Source organism: Anomaloglossus baeobatrachus, chromosome 2 (assembly GCF_048569485.1).
Source record: "Anomaloglossus baeobatrachus isolate aAnoBae1 chromosome 2, aAnoBae1.hap1, whole genome shotgun sequence".
Classification (NCBI taxonomy): Eukaryota; Metazoa; Chordata; class Amphibia; order Anura; family Aromobatidae; genus Anomaloglossus; species Anomaloglossus baeobatrachus.
The window spans coordinates 147,375,319-147,394,620 of record NC_134354.1 but is presented as its reverse complement, the minus strand read 5'-3'; the positions used below and the strand labels follow the sequence as shown (position 1 = coordinate 147,394,620).

General features: G+C 50.3%; 1 protein-coding gene across 2 annotated transcripts in view; it reads right to left on the bottom strand.

Moving 5' to 3' along the window:
- Positions 1 to 19,302, bottom strand: part of BCLAF3 (BCLAF1 and THRAP3 family member 3) — a 146,654-nt gene that overhangs the window by 23,608 nt on the left and 103,744 nt on the right. For both annotated transcript variants that reach the window (XM_075335428.1, XM_075335429.1), the window contains exons 10-11: positions 16,864 to 16,979; positions 16,231 to 16,342 (exon numbers count right to left, since the gene is read on the bottom strand). In XM_075335428.1, coding sequence (XP_075191543.1) covers positions 16,231 to 16,342; positions 16,864 to 16,979 — 228 coding nt within the window. The remainder of the gene's footprint in view (positions 1 to 16,230; positions 16,343 to 16,863; positions 16,980 to 19,302) is intronic.

The window sequence follows — 19,302 nt, the reverse complement described above, 5'->3', positions numbered from 1 at the left end:
CTGGTGGACTGGGGTTGGTAATGCAGGCAGGCATCTAACCCGGTACCCCTACTACCCCCCCCCCACTTCCCCCCCAACCCTACCTTCTTCCCCTCCCCCTTTGTTCTTGTTCCCCCTTACTTGAATGAAGTCCCCATCTTTCCTCCCCTCTCCTCCCTCCCCATGTTGTTGTGTGGTTAAAGTGTAAGGCAGAGGAATTGTAACTGGATTGTCTCGGAGTATATTAATGTATGGAGCCCTCATGTGCGGGCAGTTGACAATTGTTCTCTTAAATTACCATGTATGATTTTTGTATCTGCCGTGTTTTCAATAAAAAACTAATTGGATTAAAAAACAACTGCAGAGTCCAGACCTCTTCTAGAATGAGCATCAGAATAAACACTGTACCAGGAGCATGCATTTTATTGGCCAGGTGGCTGCATGTAAGGAGAACGGCAAGCATAGGATCAAGTGGTGTAAATCTGCCATCCCTGCAGCAGTGAGTGAAAAATGAACTACAGTACTCTGCAGCGGCCATCAAGCAATGTATGGCGCTGCAGTGTTCTGCTCCGTATATTGCTTATATTTTGCTGCAGTTTATTTAATGTTGGGGTGTTGGACTCCCACTGATCTCATTTTGATGACCTATTCTAAGTATAGGTCATCAAGTCCCAGACAACCACTTTAAGTGTAAAAAAATAAAGACAAAAACACCTGCTGTGACTCATGAAGGCGGGTGAGATCTTAATTTTATTTCTCTTGCAGACTAAAACCAGTGATGAATTTCTCGTCGCAGAATTGGAAAGTGTGAGTTGGTCTGGTGTCAGTGAGAGCTTCTTAAGTCATTAACGTTGAATGAAATCCAAAATGTATTTGGGTGTAGTTATTAAACAATGAGATCTAGTTTATATCACATCCAAAGTCAACATGCTAAAACATGAAGATTGAAATGAAAATTTCCGACATTAATTAGCAATCCTTCATTAACCTGATTTAAAAACAATGAACTCCCTTGTTTTAGGCTATAAACATTACATAAAGCGTAAAAAAACATAGGTGATCTAATGCAATCCTCCACCGGCAGGCAAAGATGACATACACGCAGAGGAAAACAAGGTTTACTGGCAAATAAACTAACTCAAAGAGCTGGAGGCTAATTCAGAGAACACAGCTTTCAAATTCCTTATGTCACAAGAGTGAGCTATATGTCCGATACAACTATGGTGCCCAGAGACAGGGACTATTAATAGTGGGGTTCCCGACACAGCCCATCACATTAGGGTGGATACATTGGGGAGCAGTAAGTAATGAGGGGAACCTTTCTTGTACATTATGGAAACCCTTTTTGTAGTTGAGGACTCTCTGGTGATTAGATGATCTGTGTGGGGTCATCACATGCAAACATACAATTCTTCTGTAATGTCTGCTGGAGGGAAGATGTGGAATTCAAATAAGTACTTGTTATCAGCTTCCTCCAGAGGCCGAGTATGTAATCTTACTAATTCAATTCCTCTAATCTGGACTTATGACTGTGGATATGTATGGACTACTAGTGGTCCTACACAAAGACTAATTTCATCTGAACCTCTCGACGTGTTTGGTTAGCGGTCTATCATGTATGGGGATCCCGGCTGACTGAAGTTCAGGTAGGATTTTGATTGCAGATGTTCAGTTTTGGACTGCCGATCGCATTGTTTCCCAGAGATAACCCACCGGCTGTCATGCTTTCTCATAGAGAATACAGGAATCTTCAACTGTACAATTACTTCTCTGTATGGGAGTTTAGGCTGAGATGACTGTCGACCGAACAATCGACCAAATGATCGACCAAAGAATCGCTTGGCCGACAGCCATCTAATGTGTATAGCCAGCCTAAAGCTCCACATACAAATTAGATGCCAGCTATCTTGGTATTCTCTCCCATACACAAAACACTCATTCGGCCAAGCTATCCTGTGTTCTCTATGAGAGAGGCGCTGACAGACATGTCTGGTGGTTATTTCAGGGAGAACAAAGAATCAGCAGTCCAAAATTGGACATACTGGATCCTTATGCTGACAGACATGTCTGGTGGCATCTTATCTCAGGGAGAACAAGGTAGCAGCAGTCCAAAATTGGGTATACCGGATCCTTAGGGCGGCGTCACATGGTACGATCTATCGTGCGATCGCACGAGCGATCGTACCCGCCCCCGTCGTTTGTGCGTCACGGGCAATTAGTTGCCTGTGGCGCACAAAGTTGTTAACACAGTCACACGCACTTACCTCGTGGGCGGCGAACATCCCCTTCCTGAAGGGGGAGGGACGTTCGGCGTCACAGCAATGTCACACAGCGGCCGCCCAATAGGAACAGAGGGGCAGAGATGAGCGGGATGTAACATCCCGCCCACCTCCTTCCTTCCGCATTGCCGGCGGCCGCAGGTAAGCTGCAGTTCATCGTTCCTGGGGTGTCACACGGAGCGATGTGTGCTGCCTCGGGAACAACGAACAATCGGAGCGCAGAAGGACGATCGATTTTTTGAAAATGAGCGACGTGTCAACGAGCAACGATAAGGTGAGTATTTTTGCTCGTTCACAGTCGCTCGTAGCTGTGACACGCTACGATATGTCAAACGATGCCGGATGTGCGTCACTAACGTCGTGACCCCGACGACATATCGTTAGATATATCGTAGCGTGTAACGGGCCCTTTACTTCCCCTTCGTCCAGGGCCCATACACATTGGACTGTCGGCTGAAACACGTAGTTATCGGGTGAGTTCGGCCAACATTAGTCCAATGTGTATAGTGGCCTATAGGATTTCAAACCAGAATTTCAACAGCTAAACCAACTTTAAATGCCAGCTCCAATCAGGGGACTGGAATACCACAAAGCCACATAATAATTTTGGGCCTACTACTGATTACAGGTCCAAGTGGTCCGGAGACTGAAGAACGGAATATGATTACTTCCTGTGCTTTGAGAGAATGACTACACTCCAGTTTACTGTTTTGTTTTTAAAAATCCCTGATGGTTTCAATTTTTTTTTTCACGTTGAACAATCCCTTAAAGATTATTAAACCTTTATATGGCAAGTATTTTGTCCAACTCTTCCTCAAACATGCATGTTCTTAACTTAGCAGCCAGGAATGTAGATTAATCTCATTAAGAGCAGGACAGCGGACAGAGAAGGTCTAAACAATCAAGTATAAGTGCCACCATGCAACCCTTCTTGGCTCTGACAGAAGATCTTAAGAGGTCTATGGGCATCCAAAGCTTTCATTATGTCCACCAGATCCCCAAAGAGAAAAGTAAACTTATACACTAACATTAGGTTAGTGGAAGGAACCATCTAAAAAAGGTGACGGTGATGGTAAAGATTGACATGCACACACAATTTGATCAATATGGTGGCAAAAGAAGGGAATTTTGTTTACTTACCGTAAATTCCTTTTCTTCTAGCTCCTATTGGGAGACCCAGACAATTGGGTGTATAGCTTCTGCCTCCGGAGGCCACACAAAGTATTACACTTTAAAAAGTGTAACCCCTCCCCTCTGCCTATACACCCTCCTGTGCATCACGGGCTCCTCAGTTTTGGTGCAAAAGCAGCAAGGAGGAAACTTATAAATTGGTCTAAGGTAAATTCGATCCGAAGGATGTTCGGAGAACTGAAAACCATGAACCAAGGAACAATTCAACATGAACAACATGTGTACACAAAAGGACAAACAGCCCGAAGGAAACAGGGGCGGGTGCTGGGTCTCCCAATAGGAGCTAGAAGAAAAGGAATTTACGATAAGTAAACAAAATTCCCTTCTTTGTCGCTCCATTGGGAGACCCAGACAATTGGGATGTCCAAAAGCAGTCCCTGGGTGGGTAAAAGGATACCTCAATAACAGAGAGCCGAAAAACGACCCCTTCCTACAGGTGGGCAACTGCCGCCTGAAGGACTCGCCTACCTAGACTGGCATCTGCCGAAGCATAGGTATGCACTTGATAGTGTTTTGTGAAGGTGTGCAGACTAGACCAGGTAGCTGCCTGACACACCTGCTGAGCCGTAGCCTGGTGTCGCAATGCCCAGGACGCACCCACGGCTCTGGTAGAATGGGCTTTCAGCCCCGAAGGAAGAGGAAGCCCCGAAGAACGGTAGGCTTCAAGAATCGGTTCCTTGATCCACCGAGCCAAAGTTGACTTGGAAGCCTGCGAACCCTTACGCTGGCCAGCGACCAGGACAAAGAGCGCATCTGAACGGCGCAGGGGCGCCGTGCGATACACGTAGAGCCGGAGGGCTCTCACTAGATCTAATGAATGCAAATCCTTTTCACACTGGTGAACTGGATGAGGGCAAAATGACGGTAAGGAGATCTCCTGATTGAGATGAAAAGGAGATACCACCTTAGGGAGAAACTCCGGGATAGGACGCAGAACCACCTTGTCCTGGTGAAAAACCAGGAAAGGGGATTTGCATGACAGCGCTGCAAGCTCCGACACTCTTCGGAGTGAGGTAATTGCCACAAGAAAAAACCACCTTCTGCGAAAGACGTGATAAAGAGACATCCCGCAGCGGCTCAAAAGGTGGTTTTTGAAGAGCCATTAACACCCTGTTAAGGTCCCAGGGTTCCAGCGGACGCTTGTAGGGTGGAACTATGTGGCAAACTCCCTGCAGGAACGTGCGGACCTGCGGAAGCCTTGCCAAGCGCTTTTGAAAAAATACTGAGAGCGCCGATACTTGTCCCTTGAGAGATCCGAGTGACAAACCCTTGTCCATTCCGGATTGAAGGAATGAAAGAAAAATGGGTAAGGCAAAAGGCCAGGGAGTAAAACCCTTATCAGAGCACCAGGACAAGAAGATCCGCCACGACCTGTAATAGATCTTGGCGGACGTTGGTTTCCTGGCCTGTCTCATAGTGGCAATGACATCCTGCGATAAACCCGACGACGCTAGGAGCCAGGACTCAATGGCCACACAGTCAGGTTGAGGGCCGCAGAATTCAGATGGAAAAACGGCCCTTGTGACAGCAGGTCTGTGCGGTCTGGAAGCGCCCACGGCTGACCCACCGTGAGATGCCACAGATCCGGGTACCACGACCGCCTCGGCCAATCTGGAGCGACGAGAATGGCGCGACGACAGTCGGATCTGATCTTGCGTAACACTCTGGGCAACATCGCCAGAGGAGGAAACACATAAGGGAGTCGAAACTGCGACCAATCCTGAACTAACGCGTCCGCCGCCAGAGCTCTGTGATCTTGAGACCGTGCCATGAAGGCCGGGACCTTGTTGTTGTGCCGTGACGCCATGAGATCGACGTCCGGCGTTCCCCAGCGGCGACAGATCTCTCGAAACACGTCTGGGTAAAGAGACCATTCCCCCGCATCCATGCCCTGACGACTGAGAAAGTCTGCTTCCCAGTTTTCTACGCCCGGGATGTGAACTGCGGAGATGGTGGAGGCTGTGGCCTCCGCCCACAGCAGAATCCGCCGGACTTCCTGGAAGGCTTGACGGCTGCGCGTGCCGCCCTGGTGGTTGATGTACGCGACCACCGTGGCGTTGTCCGACTGTATGCGGATCTGCCTGCCCTCCAGCCACCGATGGAACGCCTTTAGGGCTAGATACACTGCCCTTATCTCCAGAACATTGATCTGAAGGGAGGACTCTGTCGGAGTCCAGGTTCCCTGAGCCCTGTGGTGGAGAAAAACCGCTCCCCACCCTGACAGGCTCGCGTCCGTCGTGACCACAGCCCAGGATGGGGGCAGGAAGGATTTTCCCTGCGATAGAGAAGTGGGAAGAAGCCACCACTGAAGAGAGGTTTTGGCTGCAAGGGAAAGAGACGTTCCTGTCGAGGGACGTCGACCTCCTGTCCCATTTGCGGAGAATGTCCCATTGGAGTGGGCGCAGATGGAACTGCGCGAAGGGCACTGCCTCCATTGCTGCCACCATCTTCCCCAGGAAGTGCATGAGGTGCCTCAAGGGGTGTGACTGACCCCGAAGAAGAGATTGCACCCCTGTCTGCAGCGAAAGCTGTTTGTCCAGCGGTAGCTTGACTACCGCTGAGTGAGTATGAAACTCCATCCCGAGGTAAGTCAGTGATTGGGTCGGTGTCAACTTGGACTTTGGGAAGTTGATGATCCACCCGAACCGCTGGAGAATCTCCAGAGCGACGGTCAGGCTGTGTTGACACGCCACCCGGGAGGGTGCCCTGACTAGGAGATCGTCTAAGTAAGGGATCACCGAGTGGCCCTGAGAGTGTAGGACCGCCACAACGGATGCCATGACCTTGGTGAAGACCCGTGGGGCTGTCGCCAGGCCGAAAGGCAGTGCCACGAACTGAAGGTGTTCGTCCCCGATGGCGAAACGCAGGAAGCGTTGATGCTCGGGTGCGATCGGCACATGGAGATAAGCATCCTTGATGTCGATTGATGCTAGGAAGTCTCCTTGTGACATCGAGGCGATGACCGAGCGGAGAGATTCCATCCGAAACCTTCTGGTGCTCACATGCCTGTTGAGCAGTTTGAGGTCCAGAACGGGACGGAATGATCCGTCCTTCTTTGGCACCACGAACAAGTTGGAGTAGAAGCCGTGACCATGTTCCTGAGGGGGAACGGGAATCACCACTCCTTCTGACTTCAGAACGCCCACAGCCTGAAAAAGTGCGCCGGCCCGAGATGGGGGCGGAGATGTTCTGAAGAAACGAGTCGGAGGACGAGAGCTGAACTCTATCCTGTAACCGTGAGACAGAATGTCTCTCACCCATCGGTCTTGGACATGTGGCCACCAGGCGTCGCAAAAGCGGGAGAGCCTGCCACCGACCGAGGATGCGGTTCGGGGAGGCCGAAAGTCATGAGGAGGCCGCCTTGGAGGCAGTGCCTCCGGCGGTTTTTTTGGGGCGTGACTTAGACCGCCACGCATAAGAGTTCCTCTGGCCCTTCTCTGGCCTGTTGGACGAGGAGGATTGGGACTTGGCTGAGGGCCGAAAGGACCGAAACCTCGGTTGTATTTTCCGTTGTTGAGGTCTCTTCGGTTTGGACTGGGGTAAGGACGAGTCCTTTCCCTTGGATTCCTTAATAATTTCATCCAATCGTTCGCCAAACAATCGCTCGCCAGAAAACGGCAAACCGGTCAAGAACTTCTTGGAAGCAGAGTCTGCCTTCCATTCGCGTAGCCACATGGCCCTGCGGACTGCCACCGAATTAGCGGATGCTACCGCTGTACGGCTAGCAGAGTCCAGGACGGCGTTCATGGCGTAGGACGAAAAAGCCGACGCCTGAGAAGTCAAAGACGCAACTTGCGGAGCAGAGGTACGTGTGACCGCATTAATCTCAGACAGACAAGCCGAGATAGCTTGGAGTGCCCACACGGCTGCAAAGGCCGGGGCAAAAGACGCGCCTGTAGCTTCATAGATGGATTTCACCAGGAGCTCTATCTGCCTGTCAGTGGCATCCTTGAGCGATGAGCCATCTGCAACTGATACTACAGATCTAGCCGCCAGTCTAGAGACTGGAGGATCCACCTTGGGACATTGAGCCCAACCCTTAACTACGTCAGAGGGGAAGGGGTAACATGTGTCATTAAAGGGAACCTGTCATCAGAAATTTCGCCTAAAACCTAACAGATTCCCCCTCTGCAGCTCCTGGGCTGCATTCTATAAAGGTCCCTGTTATGATTGTGCCCACTTTCTGACCGAAAAAAAGTGTTTATAAAGTTGTACCTTTTTGGCTTCTGATTCTGTAAATCCGTCACGGGGGCGGGCTGCCTGATGGCCGTTATTCTGCCCCCTGGTCCTGTATGCCGCCCCCATCGCTGATTTCAATACTTCTGGACGCCGCCCACTGCTCCAGCCATCCCCGCGCATGCCCAGTGCTCATCTCTCGGGGATGAGCACTGTGCCCAGCGTCACCGCTGGTGACGTGCACGCAGGGTTAAGATTATGGGCGGTGCTGTGATGTTTATTCCTAAGCAACCGCCCATAATCGCGGGGCCGCGCTTTTCCCCTCGGCCTGCTTCGTTCTGCGCAAGCGCGCTGCTGGCCGAAGCAGGCCGAGGGGAAAAGCGCGGCCCCGCGATTATGGGCGGTTGCTTAGGAATAAACATCACAGCACTGCCCATAATCTTAACCCTGCGTGCACGTCACCAGCGGTGACGCTGGGCACAGTGCTCATCCCCGAGAGATGAGCACTGGGCATGCGCGGGGATGGCTGGAGCAGTGGGCGGCGTCCAGAAGTATTGAAATCAGCGATGGGGGCGGCATACAGGACCAGGGGGCAGAATAACGGCCATCAGGCAGCCCGCCCCCGTGACGGATTTACAGAATCAGAAGCCAAAAAGGTACAACTTTATAAACACTTTTTTTCGGTCAGAAAGTGGGCACAATCATAACAGGGACCTTTATAGAATGCAGCCCAGGAGCTGCAGAGGGGGAATCTGTTAGGTTTTAGGCGAAATTTCTGATGACAGGTTCCCTTTAAGGCGCTTAGTAAAGCGCTTGTCCGGAAATGCTCTGTGCTTCTGGACAGCATCTCTGAAGTTAGAGTGATCGAAAAACGCGCTCCGTGTACGTTTGGGAAACCTAAACTGGTGTTTCTCCTGCTGCGAAGCCGACTCTTCTACAAGTGGAGGCGGGGGAGATAGATCTAACACCTGGTTGATGGACGCTATAAGGTCATTTACTATGGCGTCCACTTCAGGTGTATCAAGATTGAGAGCAACGTCAGGGTCAGAGCCCTGAGCTGCGACGTCTGCCTCATCCTCCAGATCTCAGCAAAAACTGCAAACTCTGTCCCAGCCGCCTGGACAGGGGAAGCAGGAGGGTCTGCCTGAGCCGAGGGGCCCACTAGTGACCGAGGCTCCGGCTGAGCAAGTGCAACAGGGGTCGAGCATTGCTCACAGTGAGGGTAGGTGGAACCTGCAGGTTACATAGCCGTACAAGAGGTACAGGTTGCAAAGAAGGGAATTTTGTTTACTTACCGTAAATTCCTTTTCTTCTAGCTCCTATTGGGAGACCCAGATAATTGGGTGTATAGCTTCTGCCTCCGGAGGCCACACAAAGTATTACACTTTAAAAAGTGTAACCCCTCCCCTCTGCCTATACACCCTCCCGTGCATCACGGGCTCCTCAGTTTTGGTGCAAAAGCAGGAAGGAGGAAACTTATAAATTGGTCTAGGGTAAATTCAATCCGAAGGATGTTCGGAGAACTGAAACCATGAACCAAAAGAACAATTCAACATGAACAACATGTGTACACAAAAGAACAACAGCCCGAAAGGAACAGGGGCGGGTGCTGGGTCTCCCAATAGGAGCTAGAAGAAAAGGAATTTACGGTAAGTAAACAAAATTCCCTTCTTCTTTGTCGCTCCATTGGGAGACCCAGACAATTGGGACGTCCAAAAGCAGTCCCTGGGTGGGTAAAAGAATACCTCGATAAAAAGAACCGAAAAACGGCCCCCTCTTACAGGTGGGCAACCGCCGCCTGAAGGACTCGCCTACCTAGGCTGGCATCTGCCGAAGCATAGGCATGCACCTGATAGTGTTTCGTGAAAGTGTGCAAACTAGACCAGGTAGCCGCCTGACACACCTGCTGAGCCGTAGCCTGGTGCCGCAATGCCCAGGATGCACCCACGGCTCTGGTAGAATGGGCTTTCAGCCCTGAAGGAATCGGAAGCCCAGAAGAACGGTAGGCTTCAAGAATCGGTTCCTTGATCCACCGAGCCAAGGTTGACTTGGAAGCCTGCGACCCCTTACGCTGGCCAGCGACAAGGACAAAGAGCGCATCAGAACGGAGCAGGGGCGCCGTGCGAGACATGTAGAGCCGGAGTGCTCTCACTAGATCTAACAAGTGCAAATCCTTTTCACATTGGTGAACTGGATGAGGGCAAAAAGAAGGTAAGGAGATATCCTGATTGAGATGAAAAGGGGATACCACCTTAGGGAGAAATTCCGGGACCGGACGCAGAACCACCTTATCCTGGTGAAAAACCAGGAAAGGGGCTTTGCATGACAGCGCTGCCAACTCCGACACTCTACGGAGCGATGTAACTGCCACTAGAAAAGCCACCTTCTGCGAAAGACGTGATAGAGAGACATCCCGCAGCGGCTCGAAAGGTGGTTTCTGAAGAGCTGTTAGCACTCTGTTAAGATCCCATGGTTCCAGCGGCCGCTTGTAAGGTGGGACTATGTGGCAAACTCCCTGCAGGAACGTGCGGACCTGCGGAAGCCTGGCTAGACGCTTTTGAAAAAACACAGAAAGCGCCGATACTTGTCCCTTGAGAGAGCCGAGAGACAAACCCTTGTCCATTCCGGATTGAAGGAAAGAAAGAAAAGTGGGTAAGGCAAACGGCCAGGGGGTAAAACCCTGATCAGAGCACCAGGATAAGAAGATCCTCCAAGTCCTGTAATAGATCTTGGCGGACGTTGGTTTCCTGGCCTGTCTCATAGTGGCAATGACATCTTGACATAACCCTGAGGACGCTAGGAGCCAGGACTCAATGGCCACACAGTCAGGTTGAGGGCCGCAGAATTCAGATGGAAAAATGGCCCTTGAGACAGCAAGTCTGGTCGGTCTGGAAGTGCCCACGGTTGACCCACCGTGAGGTGCCACAGATCCGGGTACCACAACCTCCTCGGCCAGTCTGGAGCGATGAGGATGGCGCGGCGGCAGTCGGACCTGATCTTGCGTAACACTCTGGGCAGCAGTGCCAGAGGAGGAAATACATAAGGCAGTCGAAACTGCGACCAATCCTGAACTAATGCATCCGCCGCCAGAGCTCTGTGATCTTGAGACCGTGCCATGAATGCCGGGACTTTGTTGTTGTGCCGAGACGCCATGAGGTCGACGTCCGGCGTTCCCCAGCGGCAACAGATCTCTTGAAACACGTCCGGGTGAAGAGACCATTCCCCTGCGTCCATGCCCTGGCGACTGAGAAAGTCTGCTTCCCAGTTTTCTATGCCCGGGATGTGAACTGCGGAGATGGTGGAGGCTGTGGCCTCCGCCCACAGCAGAATCCGCCGAACTTCTTGGAAGGCTTGACGACTGCGTGTGCCGCCCTGGTGGTTGATGTACGCGACCGCCGTGGCGTTGTCCGACTGTATGCGGATCTGCCTGCCCTCCAGCCACCGATGGAACGCCTTTAGGGCTAGATACGCTGCCCTTATCTCCAGAACATTGATCTGAAGTGAGGACTCCGTCGGAGTCCAGGTTCCCTGAGCCCTGTGGTGGAGAAACACCGCTCCCCACCCCGACAGACTCGCGTCCGTCGTGACCACAGCCCAGGATGGGGGCAGGAAGGATTTTCCCTTCCACAAAGAAGTGGGAAGAAGCCACCACTGAAGAGAGGTTTTGGCTGCCAGTGAAAGAGAGACGTTCCTGTCTAGGGACGTCGACCTCCTGTCCCATTTGCGGAGAATGTCCCATTGAAGTGGACGCAGATGAAACTGCGCAAAGGGGACTGCCTCCATTGCTGCCACCATCTTCCCTAGGAAGTGCATGAGGCGCCTCAAGGGGTGTGACTGGGCCCGAATAAGAGAGTGCACCCCTGTCTGCAGCGAACGCTGTTTGTCCAGCGGAAGCTTGACTATCGCTGAGAGAGTATGAAACTCCATCCCGAGGTAAGTCAATGATTGGGTCGGTGTCAATTTTGACTTTGGGAAATTGATGATCCACCCGAACCTCTGGAGAGACTCCAGAGCAATGGTCAGGCTGTGTTGACATGCCACCCGGGAGGGTGCCTTGACTAGGAGATCGTCTAAGTAAGGGATCACCGAGTGGCCCTGAGAGTGCAGGACCGCCACCACGGATGCCATGACCTTGGTGAAGACCCGTGGGGCTGTCGCTAGGCCGAAAGGCAGTGCCACAAACTGAAGGTGTTCGTCCCCGATGGCGAAACGCAGGAAGCGTTGATGCTCTGGTGCAATCGGCACATGGAGATAAGCATCCCTGATGTCGATTGATGCTAGGAAGTCTCCTTGGGACATCGAAGCGATGACAGAGCGGAGAGATTCCATCCGAAACCGTCTGGTTCTCACGTGTCTGTTGAGCAGTTTGAGGTCCAGAACGGGACGGAATGATCCGTCCTTTTTTGGCACCACGAACAAGTTGGAGTAAAAACCGCGACCACGTTCTTGAAGGGGAACGGGGATCACAACTCCTTCTGTCTTCAGAGTGTTCACCGCCTGAAAAAGTGCCTCGGCTCGCTCGGGGGGCGGAGATGTTCTGAAGAAACGAGTCGGAGGACGAGAGCTGAGCTCTATCCTGTAACCGTGAGACAGAATGTCTCTCACCCATCGGTCTTGGACATGTGGCCACCAGGCGTCGCAAAAGCGGGAGAGCCTGCCACCGACCGAGGATGCGGTTTGGGGAGGCTGAAAGTCATGAGGAGGCCGCCTTGGAGACGGTGCCTCCGGCGGTCTTTGGAGGACGTGACTTAGACCGCCATGCATAAGAGTTCCTCTGGCCCTTCTGTGGCCTGTTGGACGTGGAGGATTGGGACCTGGCTGAGGGCCGAAAGGACCGAAACCTCGATTGAATTTTTCGTTGCTGAGGTCTGTTTGGTTTGGACTGGGGTAAGGACGAGTCCTTTCCCTTGGATTGCTTAATAATTTCATCCAATCGCTCGCCAAACAAACGGTCGCCAGAAAATGGCAAACCGGTTAAGAACTTCTTGGAAGCAGAGTCTGCCTTCCATTCGCGTAGCCACATGGCCCTGCGGACTGCCACCGAATTGGCGGATGCTACCGCTGCACGGCTCGCAGAGTCCAGGACGGCATTCATGGCGTAGGATGAAAATACCGACGCCTGAGAAGTCAAAGACGCAACTTGCGGAGCAGAGGTACGTGTGACTGCATTAATCTCAGACAGACAAGCTGAGATAGCTTGGAGTGCCCACACTGCTGCAAAGGCCGGGGCAAAAGACGCGCCTATGGCTTCATAGATGGGTTTCATCAGGAGCTCTATCTGCCTGTCAGTGGCATCCTTGAGCGATGAACCATCTGCCACTGAAACTACGGATCTAGCCGCCAGTCTAGAGACTGGAGGATCCACCTTGGGACATTGAGCCCAACCCTTAACTACGTCAGAGGGGAAGGGGTAACGTGCGTCATTAAGGCGCTTAGTAAAGCGCTTGTCCGGAAATGCTCTGTGCTTCTGGACAGCATCTCTGAAGTTAGAGTGATCGAAAAACGCACTCCGTGTACGTTTGGGAAACCTAAACTGGTGTTTCTCCTGTTGCGAAGCCGACTCCTCTATAGGTGGAGTTGGGGGAGAAAGATCTAGCACCTGGTTGATGGACGCTATAAGGTCATTTACTATGGCGTCCCCTTCCGGTGTATCAAGATTGAGAGCAACATCAGGGTCAGAGTCCTGAGCTGCGACCTCCGCTTCATCCTCCAGAGAGTCCTCAAGCTGAGACCCTGAACAGCGTGATGAAGTCGGGGAATGTTCCCAGCGAGCTCGCTTAGCCGGTCTGGGACTGCGGTCCGTGTCGGAGTCCTCCCCGTGAGACCTAGGTGTCACCCCAGAAGCACGCTGTTGCGCAGACCGAGAGGGGCCTGGGGGCGATGAACTCATAGTGCCCGGGGCCTGTGTAAGGCCCGATCTGGACTGTAAGGCTTCTAGTATCTTAGCAGACCATCTGTCCATAGACTGAGCCATGGATTGTGAAAGCGACTCAGAGAGTTTCTCAGCCAAAACTGCAAACTCTGTCCCTGCCACCTGGACAGTGGAAGCCGGCGGTTCCACCTGAGCCGAGGGTCCCACCAGTGCCCGAGGCTCCGGCTGAGCGAGTGCAACAGGGGCCGAGCATTGCTCACAGTGAGGGTAGGTGGAACCTGCAGGTAACATAGCCGCACAAGAGGTACAGGTTGCAAAATAACCCAGTTTCTTGGCACCCTTGCTCTTTGCGGACGACATGCTGTTGTCTCCTCGGAGAGTGATCACTGAGGGTATATAGTCAAAAGCAAACAATGCGGCCGAACAGAGAAAATGTATACAAATATATATATATATATATATATACACACACTTCGGCACCCTAGGGGGACCAGCACCGGGTAACCGGTGTGGCTTACCGACCGCCCAAAGCGGTTGTGTGTCCACCAGATTCCCTGCCTGGGCCTCCCAGAGCTGCAGAGCTCGTTCTGAAATCCTCCACCGGCAGAAGTGATTGTAAAAATGGCTGCCGGAGCTCTCAGGGGAGGAGGGAGCCGTGGGCGGCGACTAATAAAGTGCGGGAATCTGGTGCCCCACAGTGATCAGTGAGGGGGGAGGAGGACACCTAAGTATGCTCCAGCCCTCACTGCCGACGTCCAGTCGACCGTCCCGCCCTTACCCCTGACTGGCAGGCCCGGGGGCGGGAGTTATGGTACTAGGCCGCATGAAGCCAGAGACTAAATTTAATAACGCGGCCGGCAAACAGGCGAGGTCGGAGCGGTAGTCCCGGTCGTCACAAAAAAACAGCAGCCGCTGCAGCGTCTGTGACACAGGCGCTCCATGCACCGTCCCCAAGGGGACACAGAGTACCTTTAGATGCAGGGCCTGTCCCTGATGATACCAAGTCTCCTGTCCGGCAGATTCCCCCAGGGGCTGCGGAGGGAGCCCGGTCCCAGTGAATGGATGACCGGTTAGGATCCCACTTCTCCCAGAGCCTCTAAGGGATGGGGAAGGAAAACGGCATGTGGCTCCAGCCTTTGTACCCGCAATGGGTACCTCAACCTTAACAGCACCGCCGACTTAGTGGGGTGAGAAGGGAGCATGCTGGGGGCCCTGTTGGGGGCCCACTTTTCTTCCATCCGATACAATCAGCAGCTGCTGCTGACTAAAATGGGAGCTTGAGTGAATGTGTGCCTCCTTCAACACAAAGCATAAAAACTGAGGAGCCCGTGATGCACGGGAGGGTGTATAGGCAGAGGGGAGGGGGTTACACTTTTTAAAGTGTAATACTTTGTGTGGCCTCCGGAGGCAGAAGCTATACACCCAATTGTCTGGGTCTCCCAATGGAGCGACAAAGAAAAAACCCTTTGCCTTAGCGCCCTTGCTCCTTGTGGACGACATGCTGTTGTCTCCTAGGAAAGTGATCACTGAGGGTATATAGCCAAAAGCAAAACAACCCGGCCGAACAGAGAAAATATATACAAATATATACAAATATATACAAATATATATATATATATATATATATATATATATATATATATATATATACACACACTCCGGCACCCTAGGGGGACCAGCACCGGGTGACCGGTGTGGCTTACCGACCGCCCAAAGCGGTGTGTGTCCACCAGATTTGTGTAAAAATGGCTGCCGGAGCTCTCAGGGGAGGAGGGAGCCGTGGGTAAAGTGCGGGAATCTGGTGCCCCACAGTGATCAGTGAGGGGGGGGGGGGGGGTTGAGGAAACCTAAAGTATGCTCCAGCCCTCACTGCCGACGTCAGGTCGACCGTCCCGCCCTTACCCCTGACTGGCAGGCCCGGGGGCGGGAGTTATGGTACTAGGCCGCAATGATGCCGGGGACTAAATTTAATACCGCGGCCGACAAACAGGCGCGGTCGGCGCGGAAGTCCCGGTCGTCACAAAACCAGCAGCTGCTGCAGCGTCTGTGAAACAGGCGCTCCATGCACCGTCCCCATGGGGACACAGAGTACCTTTAGATGCAGGGCCCTGTCCCTGAGGATACAAAGACTCCTGTCCGTCAGATTCCCACAGGGGCTGCGGAGGGAGCCCGGTCCCAGTGAATGGATGACCGGTTAGGATCCCACTTCTCCCAGAGCCTCTAAGGGATGGTGAAGGAAAACGGCATGTGGCTCCAGCCTCTGTACCCGCAATGGGTACCTCAACCTTAACAGCACCGCCGACTTAGTGGGGTGAGAAGGGAGCATGCCGGGGGCCCTGTGGGGGCCCTCTTTTCTTCCAACCGATAAAATCAGCAGCTGCTGCTGACTAAAATGGGAGCATGAGTGAATGTGTGCCTCCTTCCACACAAAGCATAAACTGAGGAGCCCGTGATGCACGGGAGGGTGTATAGGCAGAGGGGAGGGGTTACACTTTTTAAAGTGTAATACTTTGTGTGGCCTCCGGAGGCAGAAGCTATACACCCAATTGTCTGGGTCTCCCAATGGAGCGACAAAGAAAACTCATTTTGTCGTACATCTTATTTACAGATTAGTTCCCGGTGCACTCAATTTTTCATGAATGTTAATTCCGTTTGTACAGAAGACAAAATATTAAGATCGAGACAAAAATGCAAAGTTAAATAGTTACAGAGCATACATAAAATCACACTTACCGGAGGCCGGCCTGCTGACCTTCGGAAGGCTGGTCTGCCCCCTCTTGACATTTTCTGGTATTCTCCAGTTTCATAATTATTTTGTGGTTTGTAATAGCTGTTTGGAGCATCACTTAAAAATAGTAAAAAAATATATATTTATTTTTATTTATATTTGGAATATCACTATACAAAATAATTTCAGTGGTGGAGAAACCAGAGGTTGAAGACCCAATGATCATTAAAGGGTTTTTACACCCCAGGGCAAACCAGACAAGCAGAGCAGCTTGGCAGATTCGTCTGTTTGCCGGTCATCACGTGACTGCAGGTATACGATCTGCACACTTGCTTCTATGGAAGAAAGGGGACAACACGCTTCTCAGCATGGCAGATGGCATACTTGAGGACATGTGATGATCGCCAAAACTGGCTAGCTCAGTAAAATTATAAGTGTGCACATTACACTGTTAGAATTTGGCAAACGCACTGCTTGCTGAAAGCTTCCCTGGGGTGGAAAAACCCTTTAATGACCACTGGGGCTCCCACTGCAGAAATTATTCATATATAACATATTTTCCATCCAAAATTTGCAACATAAGATTTTGTCATCTCTCAGTCACTGTATGTGTGATTATAACAGGAGAAAGCATTAACCTGTCACACACTGCCACACTGGCACCGCTGTCCTCCTCACTGTGCAGTCTCTGCCTTCTTCTCCGCTCTATATCGTGACGCAGATCATTAGGATCTTCAATTATTCTGTGGCTGGTCTGGAAAGCAAAGAACTAAAGTTAAGAATTACGTCTTAATTTCTCCATGAATAGGACTAGACTTTTTTTTTTGTTAACATCAAGTTTGTTCCCATTAAAGACTAGATTTTAATGTTATATAGAATGCTATTCATTTCACAGGTTATTTTTTTGTCCTTTTTAACCGCAAGGGTTATATACAAGTCTAGTGGTCATTCTCGTCTCGCCAAGTGAATAGACCAACTCACTCATACATGTAATCAAATCAAAAGTACGGGCGTACTATGTCCATAAGAAGTGAATGCAGTCCATAGAAGTGAATGGAGCAGTGGTCGAGTATGCACACCACAAATGTTTACACAGGGGAATTCAGTACCCTCATTATTGCCAAAGGTAGGACTATCAGTGGTCAGACCCCAATCAATCATATATTTATCACAATCTGTGGATGATAATAATAATCTATTTATATAGCACCAACATATTCATCGGGAGTTTTCAATAGGTGATTTAATGTAATTAGTGGGTAAAGCCCTTTAAATAAGTGTGGGTAAGAATGCTGATGTATGTAAAGCGCTATGTAATTAATGGCGCTATATAAGTAAATAAATATTATTATTATTATTATTGAGCAGACTCAAGAGACCTATCAGGATCTCTAAAATGTATCCTTTAACCCCTTCACGACCGGACGATTTTGCGCTGTTTTTTTTCTCGCCTTTCTCCTTTTGAGAGATGTAATTTTTTTATTTTTCAATCAATCAATCTGCTCATGTGAGGGCTCGTTTTCTGCGGAACGAGCCGTACTTCTAAATTAAATCATGAGTTTTACCAAATAATGTATTGGAAAATGGCAAAAAAATTCCAAATGAGGAAAAATTGCAAAAAAAACTATCGTTTTTGAGATATTTTATTCACTGTGTTGCCTATATGGTAAAACTGATATGAGGGTGTGATGCCTGAGGTCAGTGCGAGTTTGTAGACACCAAACATGAATAGGTTTACTTTTATCTAAGGGGTTTAAAAAAAAAATCTGAAGTTTGTCCGAAAAAAGTGGTATACGTTTTGCACCATTTTTCGTGAACCATAGCGTTTTAGTTTTTGTTAATGTTTTCAAAACTTTTTTTTAAAACTTTTTTCTTTTTATTTTACTAGTTCTCCCAGGAGACTAAGGATCAGCAGTGTTATCACTCAATCATTTCTCCCAATCACAGCAGCACTGCTCAGACCCGGAGAAATGCTCATCTCTTATAACCTGCAGTACTTGGCTGCTGGTTAAAGGACCTGAGTCATGTGAGCTACAGGAGTCATCACATGACCCTGTGCTACCATGACAACCACCGGAGCCACGTGATCACGTCACATGACTTTAGGTGGTGAGTAAACGTCTACCGCAATCGCCGTTGAAAATGGCGCTGTCATATCTTGACAGCGCCATTTAAGGGGTTAACAGGTACGGGTTGATAGTGATTCCACTCGTACCTGCGAAGCACACATATCAGCTGTACAAATCAGCTGACGTGTGCGCATCCCCGCCTGCAGCAGCAGGTGGGGATTAACACTATGACCGCAGGGACATAATATTACTGACTGCGGTCTTTAAGGGGTTAAACGGGTTGTCTCAAGATGAATCTTCCGAAGCGCACAGCTCTCAGCTTTTTAGTTTGCCTGGAGCAATGTGCTCCTGATTATTGACCAGCATGGTCGCACCCCTGGTCCAAAATGTGCTCCCTCACCCAGGCTGCTAGGGAGATCCAGCCAGCTTCAGAGCGACATGAACAGGATGTAAAGTATAGCGCCTGCTGAATCCGCGTGCTTGTTACCTAGGTAACTGGCTGAGACTAAGGGAGGGTGGACCCCGAAACGCATAAACATGTTATACAGCATGTGATTTCTACATTGTGATCTTACCTTGACAGGTCATCGGAGTTAGAATTTTTCATGGTTTTGGAATAAAGCCTCAGTTTTTAAGTGCTGGATGATTTTTTTTTTATTTGTTATGGATTTCTTTGGATTTACGTCCATGCACTAAGAATCGGAGGTGAGCTGAATATTGTACTTTTGTGGTTAGTAGCCTGGGCAATGAACTGTACACTATAAAATCCCTTTTCTTGAGCAGAAAACATTTTTTAATAATTGGTAAATTGCTAAGTTGCTTATTCTTACATGGAGTTTGCAATTTTTTTCAGTTTCTGAACTTGAGACAACCCCTTCAATAAAGAAAGCTGCAAATATGAATTTGGATTTGTCCACTTTTATACATTTCACAGCTAAGGTTTGTGAGCTTGATTATATCCTTTTTATACATTTATGGCATACACACAGAATATCCTATACATATCAG